Genomic DNA, 16103 nt, shown 5'->3' with positions numbered 1-16103 from the left:
GATTTAATCCTGCTGGGATGTGCTTGTCACTCAGAAAGTTGTGAAAGAGTCTTATATGCTTCAGTTTTTCATGTGTGATGTGAAAGTTTGCTCTTTTTATAAATTTAGGGATTTTGCAATCGGCTTTGTTCTGCTTACCGTGAATGTGTATCACCCGTTGATTTGATTATTTCAGTGCGGACGTTTCAGTTTTCCTTGCTGATTTTTTTTGTTCTAGGATGTGTGAACTTCTGAGGTTGTATATCTTTTGAAATGGCATATTTTTCAGCACAATTACATTGTGATAGGTTCACAAAACAGTGCTTTGCTATAAGAGCTGAGAGTTATCAATGAACAAGCAAAAAGCAGTTGGAAACTATATTTGACCCAACTACAAACCCGCATTCTGTGTGTACATGCATCAGAACACCGTTTTTTTAATTTCACATGCATTGGACATGGGAAAAGGGCATTGAAATTTAACATGCCCCTATTATGCTTTTTCAGATATTTAGATACAACGGTGCTAAAGGCACACCTTAAAAAAAATAGATTTTTTATACTCCCTTAAAGTATGATTGCAGAAAAAAATGGTTTTATTGAACATTGATGGAGCAACAGATTTTGTGTGAAAATAAATCATAAAAGTGGTTTGTTTGTTTAAAAATCTTATAAATGTATGAGGTGGCAAGGTGGGCCTTTTACCTCCACACACTGGGTAAAAGGCTCGTATGGGGCAAAAGGAACAAATTATTATTATTACTACTATAATTTAGCTAAAATAATGTTTTTATCAATGTCTAAGTTAATATTTGTTAAAAACAATCACTTTATTTAAAGTTTGTACTATCTTCGGGTTAATTTTGATAAAAATTCATTTTTGTTCAATAAATATACTGCCATTTAAAATGTTAATTTTAAAAATACAGAAACAAAATTATTTTAAAAAGCAAAGATTCTGAAAGCATTGAATGATCCCATGGTAATTTAATATAGCTTTACAGTACTAACAAAAATATATTTTATTATATGATATGATTAATATCATTTTTTTTTTTTTAAATATGATGATTATCTCCAAGGTGGACACCCAACTTGATATGATATTTACCATCTGAATCTAACCATGTCATGTAAACAAATGGAAAAGCCAGCAAGCTGTTTTTATTATCATGATTATTATCATGTTTATTTTGATGCCTTTTGCCCCAACAAGCAGGTGCACCTTTTACCCCAAATGCCATACTTTTACATATTCTTCCCTTATTGAAAAACTGTTGCTTTAAGTACCTTGAATAAAACTGAAATCGCGTCAAGGATCAGCCAAATTTCCACATGCATCATAAAAAGCGGTTGTTAAGAATAGTGCTGCGCTGAATTTTTGTGCCATCTACTGGTTTAAAAGAGAATAAAGTAAAAAGCGCCTTTTACCCCAGTGCGCCTTTAGCCCCATTGTACCCTACCTGTCATGTAGCATGTTAAATTAATTTTTGTGAATGTAAAAGGTCTGCAAAGTTTCAAAATGTGAGAGAAATGGAATTTCTGAACTGCCTGAAACCTATGTAGGTTTGTAACAAATTTGCTTTGCTTTTTTTTTTTTTTTAAGTTTGGTTTGTGTTGTCGACACGTCGAGAAGTCAGTCTTCTGCGCTGCGAAAGCAAATCCACTTTGCATGCACTTCCAAAGGATGAGGACTCAACTCATGTGGTATATACATACAATATTCCAACACGTGCTGTAATATGGTAGACCAATCACGACAGACAGCCATCTGACTAATCAGAGGAGAGTAGGCTCTCAGAAAGGAGGGGTTTAGTGTTTAGACACTGGAAGAAAAAAGGTGATGCTGCAATGTATACTATGAGAAAAAGTAAGTTTTTTTTTTTTACCCTGGATGCATGTAAAAATTTAAAATGGTATAACGGGCACTTTAAATTCTGGTTGCTTTTAGCAACAACAAAAAAGTTTTTAAAACAATGCTAACTATATAATTGGACCTCAGCGAAATATCTATAATATGTAAATATTTGTTTTCTATGATATGGCTAATTTAAATTCTAGCCTTTCTCACTTCAGTTTGAATTACTTTCCCAGTGATATTGCAAAGACCATTTTTTCCATTGAAATTGAGTATGAATGAGGTCTAATCCTTTTAAGTTGATGATGTTTTCTCTAAAATCCCACGGCACTTACTGCCAGTTGATTGTGTGATTAACTTTCTGGACTTTCTTTGGTTTTCAATGTTCCAGCATTTGGAGAGTGATCAATGAAATAACCTGTCTCTCATTCAATCATTGATTCTTTATATTAAGATGTTCAAATTGTGCTTCTCTTCTGGTTTCCCTCTTTATTTTCTGTGTTGATTTCTGTGCATGTTGGCAGCTATAGCGGTTGGTAGACCTGATGTGAAGGTCAGCAGATGGATGTCTCATGTCTCTCTCAGGGATGTGGATTGTAGAGGAAGCATGTTTGGTATGCTCCAGACAGCTTGTTTTCTCCTGGCCTGCAGAGCTGTTTATTAGGGTTTAGTGTCATCCCCATTCCTCTCACTATCCCCACCTGCCGTTTTTGTCATCAACCGCTAATGTGTTCTTAACCTGTTAAGCTTCACCAGTGCGTCGGCGCACTGAAGCGTTTTTTATTTATTTAATTCAAAATTACTATCAGATTTAATGTTATACCTTGACAAACTATACATCATTAAAAAGATATAAGACTCAAGTTTCAGTATTTGACCACTATTGTATTCTGAGAAACTCAGTGACAGTTATGTCTTAATTAGTGTCAGGAGTTATGAAATGAAAAAATGAGTCGATACCTTTAATATGAATTATGCGCGTCAGCCGCTCCCATTCATAAAAAACTCTGTGCTGTCGTCATGACAGCGATACACAAAACAACGTCCCTCAGGGCTTTAGCTCAAAAATGTGCAGATTTGGAGAAATATTGATAGATTCTTTTAGATTCACATCATATTTCTATAGACAGGAATAATATTTATTGAATTTATACCCAAATGCGTCAATGTAATCTTTATGAGCGTTTGGTATTCTAATTCACAGTGTTTTCAATTCATACCAATAGCCTGAGGGCGCTATATGCACAGTAATATAGTCCATATATGGCACATGAAGAAGAGCCATGATCATGTGACATTCCAGGAAGCCTCGAACACACACACAGCTAACAGAGATCGGCTGTAATCATGCAGATAAAAGATGTTTTGAAGACAATAAACATGATTGCAATGATATCTGATTTGCCTGTGTTCTTCAAGCCATGCCAGGTATTTTTATAATAATAGATTATATTTATAATGTAATGCTAATCTATATAGACTTCATCATTGTGCATAATACTATCAAATAATATATTTTCTGTCTGATTTTTTTATCTGAAGCTAAATTAGATCACAGAAGATTATTTAAAACATTCGGCTTGAGTTATAAAGTACGTTTTGAGCATAAATATGGTTTTAATCTCATATATTGTCGTGTATTGATGGTGTGCTAAGCTAACATGCTAGCTAGCCCTAACTGTTAGTCACATGACATGGTCTTGAAAAACATTTAACTAAATACAGAGTTTTGGGCTTATTATCTTCAGATTTTAAACATAAAATGTTTAGACATGTGGCTTTAGCTGTAGTGCATTTCTAGATTGCTCCAGTGCCAATTTCAATTTTATTTTCATGAGGATGTTTCATAAAAAATAATTTCTAATAACTTTACAAAACTTTGAAGCTATTTATAACAATTTTTGTCATTACGACAATAATTAATTCTACATTTACAATAAACTGCCAGGTGTCAGCTTTCAAACGAGATCATACTTGTGCTTTTAGTACAAAGGGTTCATGAACTGTATCTGTTTTAGTTTGGGTATGTCATTTCTGGGGATTTTTCAAAAGTGGCGTTGCAGCTTAACAGGTTAAATGGAAAATGCTGTGAAGATTCAAATGTCAAATTGTATGAAATTATGCTTTACAACGGAGCTGTTCTTAACAGCCATCACTTACTAATAAACTAAATTGTGCATGCATGGCTATGACCCAGTGATGAAACTATGATGGAATAACAGAAAATTAAGGTAAATAATTAATCATCTCTACAATTATTTTTTTTTTTTTATCAGTATGAGTTTTTTTTTTTTTGTACTGTAGAAGATTCAGCTATAATATTGCAACCTGCCTTTTGAATAATATAATATAATATAATATAATATAATATAATATAATATAATATAATATAATATAATATAATATAATATAATATAATATTATTTTTTTAAATTTGTGTCACAAAAATATACGTTATTGCTGAATCTTTACCGGTTATCACATTTATACTGTCTCTTGGTATACAGACATATAGTATGCTTTAAAATAATTGGACTAATTAGGAGATAGATGCTAATTCATATCTGAAATGGAAATCACTGCCATTTAGCTCAGCTATTTATTGTACAAGGTGCAGTCTAATTTTTTATTCTGAAGATCTGCATTGGGCATTGGGATCCTTTTACATATTGACTTATATAACTGAGCACTTTCCATTTACTCAGTTAACCGTGAAGCTCCTTTTGTGACCAGCAGTTCCACATGCTCTCACATGAGCATCATTCATTAGCAATTCGTTACGTAAGGCATGCTAAAATTGATCACCCTCTACGTTGATAAGCCATTAGAGCAGCAGAGGGAATCCTACTGAAGTGTGTAAAACGTCTTACAATGCGGTTGCCCCGAGTGCATATGATGTAACAAGGGCATGTACGAGGAAAAAAGGGAAGGAAGGATGCGAAGGAAGACCAGGGAGACGACAAGCTATGCTTTTATGGAATTCTTCATCGTCCAATCACACTAAATTTTAAGCATGCAAAATTACCCTACAACAAATATGAGCAACAAAATTATGCCGTCATGCTTTAGGGTGTCAGTGTTGAGAACCACCGATTTATTCAAAACAAAGTAACAGTTGCTGCATCTCAATTCACCTACTCGTACACTTAAAGTACTGTTTTTGTGAAGAAAAAGTACATACTTTTGAATGTGTAGCTGAATAATAGGCAAGTTTTGGGACATATCATTTTAGTTGCATCTTTAACGGGCAGCTCTGTTGCTTGGTTATGCGACATGTCACTGTTTAAATTGCCCTGTCAATCATCTTGTCACCATTAAAATCCTCCACATTCAATTTAATTTAATTTCCATACCGTTTCTGAGAGAATAGTAGCACGTTTATCTGCCAGGTGTGGCTCCTTCATGCGGAGAACTTTCCTCATATGTTTGCATAATGATGAATTTAAAAGTTAATGACCAACTTTTTTTATTTTATTTTATAAAATGTGGATAACATTGAATTAATATATTTTCATTAGGTTAGATACTGATTATTAATCACTCAAACCCCTTTATCTAAACCTCCCTACTTAACTGTCGGTCATGCACATGTTTTTATATATATATATATATATATATATATATATATATATATATATATATATATATATATATATATATATATATATATATATATATATATATAATATATATATAATATATAATATACACTTTATTTTTAAACCCTTTTTTAAATGGATCAGCACTTCTGATTCTAACCTGAAAAAGTAGACTATCCAGGTGTCCTTTGGAATACCCATTTCAACACTACGATTTGGGGGGCACAGTTCTAATTTTGAATACTATTTAGAACAAGTATGAATTGGGACACAGCAAGTGTTTTTGTTTTTTATTTAATGCAAACTTAAAAGGATAATTCACCCAAAAATGAAAAATTCGATTCAAATGTATGTTTTTTTCCTACACAAAATGAAAGTTAATTGGACTCTATCAGAACAGGTTCTAAAAAACTTGCATGCATTAAAGTATGAAACATTTATAGTAATATTTAAAAAGGATTACAGTGTATTTGCTGTCCAATTGACACACATTAATACTATATCTTTTTGGGAGTAAGAGGTAGTGTAGCCAATTTTCAAACCTCTTCAAAAGCGTTTTAGTCTACATTATTGATGGACTATCATGCTCAAACTGAGTCTGAATCTAGTTTTTCTGGTTCAAAAGCTACTCCTTAACTGCATTTTCGTAAAAGTGACTTTGAGGTGAAATAGAATAATGTCCTGCCTTTTATGTTGATTGAAAACCCAGCATTTGCTCATGGCTGTTGTGCTCGTCCAGTTTGAGCCTTCACAGTGATACAGAGCTTTCTCATAAAGGACCTACAGCTGGCTTCCTGCTAGTTAATTATAGTCATCTCAAGAGAGAACTGCCAAGAAACAGACAGCCGTCTTCTTTTTTGATGTGTAACGAAATCAATATGTGTGCTCTATTTGTTTTTTTAGGATTTGTGCTTCTAATTCGAACAGTAAAACCTGTCCTTGTTTGTTTTTTAACCAATGCTTAATCATGAAAGACTTGGAACAGTTTTTCCCAACCTTTTTTTATTGTCTTTTATGTACACCCAGATCCCCATCAGTAGGTTCAGTAAGGTTCATTCATCAACACCAAACCAGAATATTATACTAAAGGTTACTTTTAAAGGTGCAGTAAGTGATTTCTTAGAAACACTGTTGATATTTGAAATCAACCCAAACAAGCACACCTCTCCCTTCATTACTCCGCCCCCAAAACGCACAAACACGGTTATTTCAGGGAACTTTTGCAAGTGACCCATAGCGTTTGTTGTTGCTTTATTTGTATTTTTATCTGGTGTTTGAGTGTAACGAAATTCTGGCTACTTCAGTTCTGGATGAGCAGTAGCAATGTGCTTTGAAAGTTTAATTTTAGGTTTTGCAGTGGGGACAGCTGGGAGGAGGGAGGGCCATGATGTTTCCTAGAGAGACAAGAGGCAGAAACTATTTTAATTCTGCTCACAGCACACTGTCTGCTAAGATGTCAGCTCTTTCTTCATCTCCCAGGTTTAAGCACAAGTCAAAGTGGATGTGATGATCTCATGTCTCGCTCCTGTCTGCCCTGTGGATCTCAGTAGGAAAGGGGCAGGGAGAGGAATAACTTATTACACTGCACTTATTGGAATGGTATGTGAAGTTGTAATCAAATATGCACTCTATTTTGAATTAATTTTACAACAACCCTGCTGGAAAATATAGCTTAAGCTATTTTGGAACATCTAAGCTTATTTGCTGCTAGTCCAAGATGGTCTATCAGCTTGGTCCATCTAGAAACTAGCTTCAGTGTTTAAAAAACTTCTTGGTTAAAATAATAATTCACCCCCATAATAAAATTGTGTCATAATTTACTCACCCTCATGCTGTTCCATACTCAAATAATCATACTCTGAGAATGTTTCTGGGTTTTTTTTTTTTGTTTTTTTTGTCCATATAGTGAAAGTCAATGGGTTCCAAAAGTTTCAAAAGTTTCAATCTCCATAAAAGACATAATTGTAGTTTAAAAGTAATCAGTTTAATCGAAGTCTTCTAAAGTGATACAATAATTTTGAATGAGCAGAGTTTTCAGAACTGCATGATGGTGTATAAATGATGACAGAGCTTTAATTTTTGGCTGAACTATCCCTTTAAGATTCATTTTGCAGCAGGATGAAAAGTAAATTAATCAAAATATCAGAATATACACTACTGAAATTAATACTTTTATTCTGCAAGGCCACTTTCAATTGATCAACAGTAAAGACATTTCTAATGTTACAAAATACTTCTATTTAAATTAAATGCTTATATTCATCAATGAATCCAGAAAAAAAGATCACGATTTCCATAAAAATATTAAGCAGGACGACTGTTTTCAACATTGATAATAATAGGAAGTGTTACTTGAGCACCAAATCAGCATATTATAATGATTTCTGAAGGATCATGTGACACTGAAACCTGGAGTAAGGATGCTGCCATCACAGGAATAAATTACATTTTAAAATGAATTAAAATAAAAAGTTATTTTAAGTTGTAATATTTTTTTTCTTTCTAAAAAATAAACAAAAATCTTACCGACCACAAACTTTTGAATGGTGGGGCACCATATATATATCAAATTGCAAAAAACAATCAAATTGCCTGATTCAGATAGTGGTTGCCATTTTTATTTATTAATTTATTACTTACTTACTTATTTACTTACTTACTAGCAAATTTATGTGTTGTTTATTTGCTCTATAACAGGCAAACTAACCATAAACAATAAATATCTGTAGCCATTTGAAATTAGGGGCAACCACTGCATTTTAATCATGGTCCGAACAAAAAATGCTACACACATGGAGCATTAACATTTTTTTTTTTAATTTGAATTAGATTGTATAAATTTCAAGATTTAAAGCAATAACCGAAAGGTCTGACTCAAGATTTGTGACATTATGCTACATAAGACACCTGCACAAAACAAAAACAGCAGATGGACTGAATGAAAATGCAAATTCGCGCTCTGACAGTAGGTGGCACTTATAAAACATCAGCGATTTCTTTGGGGACCGCGTTAAGCAGCGCTACGCTAATAAACACTACTTTATACAGAGATAAGAGGAAAAGAAAATGCCTTTGAAACTTCTGAAGACAGTCAGTTTTCTTCAGAGATACATTCATATAAACCCCCACCATCAATTCAATATTTATTTTTTTCTTCCTATATTTTGAGCACCATAAACGGCGAGCTTGCTGTGCATGGTAAAGTATTTGCTCTGCTGGTGTGTCTGTGTTTTTTTCTTTTCGCCCGTCTTCAGCACGTCCCATCTCTGGCCTGTGTTAACATCCTGTTTACAGACTTTGCAATGATTTCCCAAAATGCAATTTGTGTGAAAATATTACAATGCAGTTTGTGTGCAAGTCTGGAATAGAGATTGGCAAAATAAAATTGTGTGTTTGGAGTAAAAAACGGCCTGCTCTGATTTATGGCCGGTTGACCGGTGCATCTCTAATTTGGTTTTTGACAAAAATGCTCATCTGGCCTGAAAAGCTGGTCCCTACAATGCAAATCCTTATTGGTAGTATAATTAGGTCAAAGGCTCTCAAATGAGCAAATACAGCGGTTTATAAATAAAACTTGTTTTGGGGTGGGGGTAAAATCATAGAATTCGTTTAATTAATGTTCAGACTTTTATTGTCCAATAGTATGTTTGTCTTTTGTTTGAAGGGGCCACACATTTGGGCTTTCAGTAAACACCTGCTCTGTGTGGTTCAGCCAAGGTGAATGTGCCAGACTTCATAATCCCAAATTATGCTGATTACGCATTTATCATGCAAATAATGCTTAGTATTGTGGAGTGAACGCAGTTGTTTTGGCAGCTCTGGGATGTGCAGCCGTGTTACACAGCTCTCCTGAAGGTATTCAAGGTGAAGTGTCTATAATAAAGTGCTGTGTTTGCTGAGCTCTGGGCCTCTGTTTTCTGCCCGATAAACAGACAAGAGCTGACAGCTTTACAGCGGCACGGCTAGACCCGAGACAGAAGGGGCATGAGGAGCAGGCGCAGGGCTCTTCCACTCCTTGAGATCCTACACAACATCCATCAAACTGCATTTCTAACAGCCGCGCACCTCTCAAGGTTCACCCTGCTTTAGGCAGTGACATTGTATTGCAGAGGACGTCGTCTGTGTAAAGCCTGTCTAGCATTCGTTTTTCACTGCTGTCAAGTTTTCCAAGAGCTGTCCTCCTTGGTTGAATAGCTTTGTGAGTGATCTCACTGCTTTTATTCGGTTTTACTGACGTTAGCTCGGCTTGGACGGACCAGCACAGAGTGAGAGAGCATTGAGCCAGTCGAGCAGCTCATTATCCAGGCAAGCTGGCCCCACAGTGAGCCTGAAGCTGAGTCACTGAAGCACTCAGCGGTGTAATAACATCTCAAGAACTACTCCCCGTCTGTCCCTTTCTCTCCCAGCAGTGGCTCTGAGTTCAAACTCACCTTTCAATTTCACTGGCTTTGTGGCCCGCTGAGAGTTGAGTTTGAACTTTGAGTTCGGAACAAGGCAAAGAATTCTCTGCACAGGGTTTCTGTGGTCCCCTTAACTAAAGTGTCAGTAGTAGTAGCACACTTCTCTTCTGTCTGTTTAATATACACCAGGGCCTCAACAATACGTTTTTTTTTTTTTTCTGCTGGGCTGGGGTGCGTTTCATAAAAGCATGAACTATGGTCGCAAGTCTGTCGTTATCAGCGTAGTTCAACGAGTCGGTGTTTCCCGAAAACGTAGTTCCAACGAACATTCGCAAACAGCATCGCAAAGTTGTGTGGTTGAAACTATAGCTCTCGACCTGTGGTTAGAAGCATGGTTTGTTTGCATGAAATGTGGACTCAAATCCCTATCTTGAGCCAAATAAGTAAGCTGACATTCAGTACAATTTTATTTAGAATAGGCCTACATACAAATGTCATTTACGTCTTTTAGTTTGTCTTGAGATTTAAAGCGTCGTTTTTGAGGAGTGCGCATGCTGGAACGTGCTCTAGTATGTGAGAACGAGCCTCGAATCTGGAAATAAAGCAAAATAACTGAGAAAAATGATAAATAGTCCTCAGATGCCATGTCCGTTTTTTTTTTTTTTAGCAAAACATCTAGCATTAATTAGATCTCAAACATATTCATTAAAATGAGTTCATACTCCACCACCTGCATGACATCATTAACCAACGTGGTTGAACTACCAATTTGCAACAATATGGTTTCGGGATTAGCTAGTTGATTTCTTCAACGACGCATCGTACTATGGTATTGAAGCAGCGAGTCACATCATTGTATGGGAAACGCACCCACAATAGTGGTTGTTTTTCACTGGTCCCACCACAAAATAGACCAATGCATCAAAAGCAGCTTGTAATGTTCTTTTTTATGCAGTGGTCTAAGTTTTTCATGACCAATTTTCAGTGCTAAAATAGGGCATGGGATTCTTGAATCTCTCCATATGGGCAAATCCACTCAGTCTTCCCCCATGCTGCTCGGAGGCAGTGACGTTACTATAAGCAACCAGCATAAGACCCCAACTTGGAGCTTGTCCCACTTTTTGGGCATCTACCTTCTCTAAAAAAACTGCCCTCTTTTTCTTCCCTCTAGACTTGTGTTTGCATTTCCTAACCCATATTCCAATAATGCCATAGAGGCGGGTATATGTATCAGGACAAGATGGATGTCTATGGATAAAAGGCACTGCTGAATAATTTGCGATTCCCGTTAAGAAAGTAGCAGAACAGTGTTTCACATACAGTCATGGCAGATTGGGGTCGACTGTGATGACTGTGTGGCGGGTAGGATCCGGGGGTGCCTGGCTCATTTAAAAAGTGTTTGCCATCTCAGGAGTGAGGTCTAGAGAGAAAAAGAGTTGAAATAGTTTCACAGTTCTGTACCAGTGCTGGATTAAACTGTTTTTTTTTTCTTCTTCAGATCACAAGTATGTTACACTGCAGTTTGAATTTGAATGCATAAGTCTCATTCAACCAATGTTAAATAATAAAAAAATATTTTTATATATATATAATTGCAAGTGAGTTAAGGAGAAAAATATGTCACCTTTACTGTCAATTAAATTTATTTTTATGTCACCTGCACATATATAAAACAAACAATAAATATACTGTTTGCAGGTTGGTAAAGATAAATAAATGTAATTTCATTTAAAGGGAATTCAATTGCTTGCAATTTTTTTTTTTTTTTTTTTTTTTTTTTTGCAATGTAATCAATAAAACGTGATCCTTTATTCAACATTTTCTCATCTACCTGTGGTTTGAGCATGAATCTTTACCTCTCGCTGGTTGAACATCAAATCGCGTATCAAGTTCATGTTTGGGTCAGTGTAGCTGCAAGAAATTAATTGAATATATTATGCTGGTATAACTGTACACATTCTCTCTCTCTTTTTCTCTTTCTCAGAAATATAGATATCAGGATGAGGATACCACGTCTCCTCCAGAACACAGCTCTCCACACCTACCAGGGGACGTGCGTCCTCCTGAGCTGGTGCAGGTGTCGGAGAAGAACATCTCCCAGATTGAGAATGTACACGGCTATGTTTCCCATTCACACATATCTCCTATGAAGGTAAAATCTCCCAGAATTCCACTGGCTCCATGACACATTTCAGTGCTGCATGACATCTATTCTATGTCTCTGTGCACTCTGTAAACATGCTTCAATGTTGCTTGTGATAGAATCTCCATCAGTTTCATGTTTACAAACAAACAAACATACACCAAAAAAATAACATTCACACACTAAATCAGAGATTAGGACTGCAACTAAGAATTATTTTGATAATCAAGGCATCTGTTGATGTATTTCTCAGATTAATTGAATAAAAAACTCCAATAATTACTAATTATTAATAAATGATTGATAAGTAATATAAAATATTTCATTAGAATTTGTTCTTTAATATAAATATATATATATATATATATATATATATATATATATATATATATATATATATATATTCCACATCCTGCCCAATGTTGTTCTATAAGCAGTGTGCAATTTGAAGGCTATGAAAACAGTCAGGATAAGCCTTTATGCTAAATGGATATAATCGTGCCTTTCTAACTTTGACAGATATGTGTTGCTTCTGTGTTTCTGTTAAAGCACCTGAAAGGGCAAGATAAGTCAAACTATATGCTTTACTTTGAAATGCTTGATATAAAGCATTCTCTATAAATTCCTTAGAAATCTGTTTTTTACTACTGAATAGTGATGTGACTGACATGTTTCCTGTGCATAGTTTGCAGACGCGATAAATCAAATGCGTTGAAGATTATTTTCAGTATTGATTATTATTGATTTTATCAATTACTTTTTGCAGATCTATTAGGAGTAATTGAGTGAGTTCATCTGTCAAAATGTTGAACATCAAATCTAGGATGAATATTTCAGTTTTGTAGTTGCCACTGGAATATGAGAATTTTTTTATTAATCAAATTTAAAACCCAAAACTGGGCTCAGGTGCAGGACAAAAATATAAAAAGATAGAAAGAAACAAACAAACCAAAAAGTCTGCACACTGAAATTACAGCTCCAAAAATGTATTAATAAACAGTGCAACGTTTTGACCATCAGGTCATCTTCATCAGGCACAATGTGTGTAAAATTGTGCTTGATGAAGAGCTTACTGGTCGAATGATTGCACTGGAGCTGTAATTTTAGTGTGCGGACATTATATTTCTTTGTTTGCCAAATTAGTTTGCTGGTTTCAACTGGTCTGGTCTTTTGGTTTTAAAGGGTTTTGGGCTAGCTGGGAAACAAACTTGCAGAGCAGCTAAATCAACTGAACACTAGCTTGACTGGCCTAAAGGTGCAGTATGTAAGAATGACAACTAGTGGTCGAAATAAGTACTGCAGTCGAATTCAAAATATCAGAGATCGTCGTTTCTCCCGCCACCTGCTCCTCAGACTGGACGGCGCTCACAAGGGTTGCCAGTTTGAGCACACGCAACAGGAACGATCACAATGGACAATGAAAATTGGCAATGTGCAGTATTACAGACCAAAACAATAACAAACATTCCAGCCTGGAAATGCACATTTCAAAGTTAAATAACTGGCTGTAGAAGTGTTTTTCAGAGAAATGAGTATGTTAACTTAGCATGTTTTCTCAATATATGCGAACATATTATGGTATTTTTATGCTTTAGTAGAGTGAAAAAGTTACATACAGCACCTTTAAATCAGCTAAGACCAGCTAAGCTGCTTCCAAATGCTAGTTAGTTGCTTTGCTATCTACTGCCTAAACAAGAAACTGTTCCCAACCAAAATAAACTTCAGGGATTAGTTTTAAACTTTCTACTTGGAGTATTCAAATTTTGTATTCTTGCACAACACATATATTGCACTCACGAAGTGGATTTGAGATTAGACTTTCAGCTGTTAGCATATGCAGCTAAGCTAATGACAATACTCTAAGCACAAAGCACACACTAATACATTTGGTTACACTTTATTTTAAGGTGTCGTTGTTACTGTGTAATTTTATATTTAAGTACTGAGTAATAATAATTAACTACATGTACTTACTATAGGGTTAGGATTAGAATTTGGTTGAGGGTTAGTTGCATATAATTTTTCCTAATTTACAGGTAATACTATGGTAAGTACATATAACATATGTAACAAGGACACTGTAAAATAAAGTGTTACCATACATATTTATAAAAAAAAAATGTATGCATGTATTTTGAAATACATTATTTAAAATTCTATATCACTATTTCACTGATAGTTAATTGTAGAAACTTAGTGCAAGTCAAGTGCCAAATGAGAAGAGACCAAGCACAGACTCAAGCAGCCATAAACATTACTTCTTAACTGGCCTTGGACACAGTTAGATTTTCTTTTTTGTCTGGTCATCATTAATGCATTATAGCCAGTCTACAGAGACGTTCTGTTGTACAGTGACAGTTTTCTGCAGTAGTCAGATGGAATAAAATATGGATGCGGAGTGAAACGATTGTCAGAAAAAGATTTGCCTGATTATGTATTCAGTTCCTTATGTTAGCGGTCACGCTAATGGTTTCAGCTGTGAAATATTTAATTTACTAGCCAAATGAAAAACTTTTCAGGGTTGGAGGACACTTCCATTTTTGAAAAGAATTCATTATGATATGGCCCGCACATATCTTTATTCACTTTTTTCTTAATTGATCTGCAGAATTCAGCAGAATGGATTTTAAATGTTTTAAACTGATCTGGGAATACATTCATAATGATAGCTGAAAGCAGTAGCCTATCAGATTACCCAGAATATTTAATAAAATGTTACACCGTGTCCTAACCAGATGTGATGCAACATTCCATATATTTTTTTTTATTTTTTTTTATTTTTAAACAAAAAATTTTTTTGCAGCTTTTATGACCATAATAATTCAGAGAATATATGTAATATTTGTGATTTTTGAAATCCATTTGCCACACCATTTTGCAACTAATGAAGGTTTATGTTAATATATTTATCCTTAATAATATTTACGATTGAATATATTTACGGTTTAATATAAATCGACAAATTAAAATCGAAATATCTAAATTTATTTAAACTTTAAACTAAAAAGGGCATGTTATCTGTGACCTACCCACATTAAAAATCAGATATCTTTGCGTTGGCTGCATTGTATCGCGTTCAGTCTGGACAGACAAATTCCTTGTCGCTTGTCACTTGTCTCTTCACGTCGGGTTAAGGACACTGTTATGAATGACGTAGAAATTTAGTTTTAATGGAGCTTTCTGTGCATTTCTTTAGGCCTGTTAATGGCCTATTGTTCTCACTCACTGACGTCTTGAACGGTTCTCCCAACAAACCATGATTATTCTTCATTATTTATAAAAACCATGTGGTGCAGACATTCAAAATGAATGTGGCAGTTTGAAAACTCACAATTCCCAGCACACTGTGAGCAGTGCTGATGTTTGAGGAGGAGCTGTGCTGGGCTAAGATCAGTGGAGCTCCTGCATGCCGACAGAGCAGCGCCTGACAAGCCCTGCCTGTCACCTCATATCAGCCTCGGCTGCGCAGAGCACGAGCTAGTGCTCTCTGTCCCCGCACACACAAAAACACACTCGCTCTGTCATCACTATGAGCCTGCATTCCTCCTAAATCAGTCCATGTGCTCTAGGCTGATGGTGCTTTCTGGCTGCTGGCCCAGCTGATGCGCACGCTCTCTTAACTCTCCCTCACAACAATATGAGCTCTGAGAACGCGTGCATCGTGCTACAAATATGCACCTATGCAATTTGTTTGTTTTCCTTTTCAAAATGAATCATGTTGCCGCCTTGCTGCCTTTGATAGTTCAACGGCAATTCTGGTTGTGATTTTAAGATGATGATGTTTCAAAATAATTCCCTACGAATTAGGCTGGTAATGTGATGATCTTTCAGTTTCTGTCCCTATTAGTGACTGCAGTAGTCTTACGCCACCTTCTGGCTGTTATTTGTAATGTAAGGATCATTTGCAGTTTGCAGTATGTTATTTTTTTCAGTGTTAATATACTGTATTCTATTCCATCTTAATATGCACAACCAGATATAGGGAGATATAAGAAGCATTAAAGAAACTTTTATAAAAAGATACACAAAATTATACATATTTTTGTAGTACAGTAAAAAAATTGTTTCCATATATATCAAGTGTTTTTTCCCCACTTGTTTCTGGGTCCCATTTAAAACAACAG

General features: G+C 35.2%; 1 protein-coding gene across 16 annotated transcripts in view; it reads left to right on the top strand.

Moving 5' to 3' along the window:
• The window catches only part of LOC307165763 (disks large homolog 1), a 116979-nt gene that overhangs the window by 33715 nt on the left and 67161 nt on the right, over positions 1-16103 (top strand). For all 16 annotated transcript variants that reach the window (XM_079883713.1, XM_079883715.1, XM_079883704.1 and 13 more), the window contains one exon: positions 11821-11988. In XM_079883713.1, coding sequence (XP_079739839.1) covers positions 11821-11988 — 168 coding nt within the window. The remainder of the gene's footprint in view (positions 1-11820; positions 11989-16103) is intronic.

The sequence above is a fragment of the Squalius cephalus genome (assembly GCF_949319135.1).
Source record: "Squalius cephalus genome assembly, chromosome: 10".
Classification (NCBI taxonomy): Eukaryota; Metazoa; Chordata; class Actinopteri; order Cypriniformes; family Leuciscidae; genus Squalius; species Squalius cephalus.
This window is presented reverse-complemented; position numbering and strand designations above follow the sequence as displayed.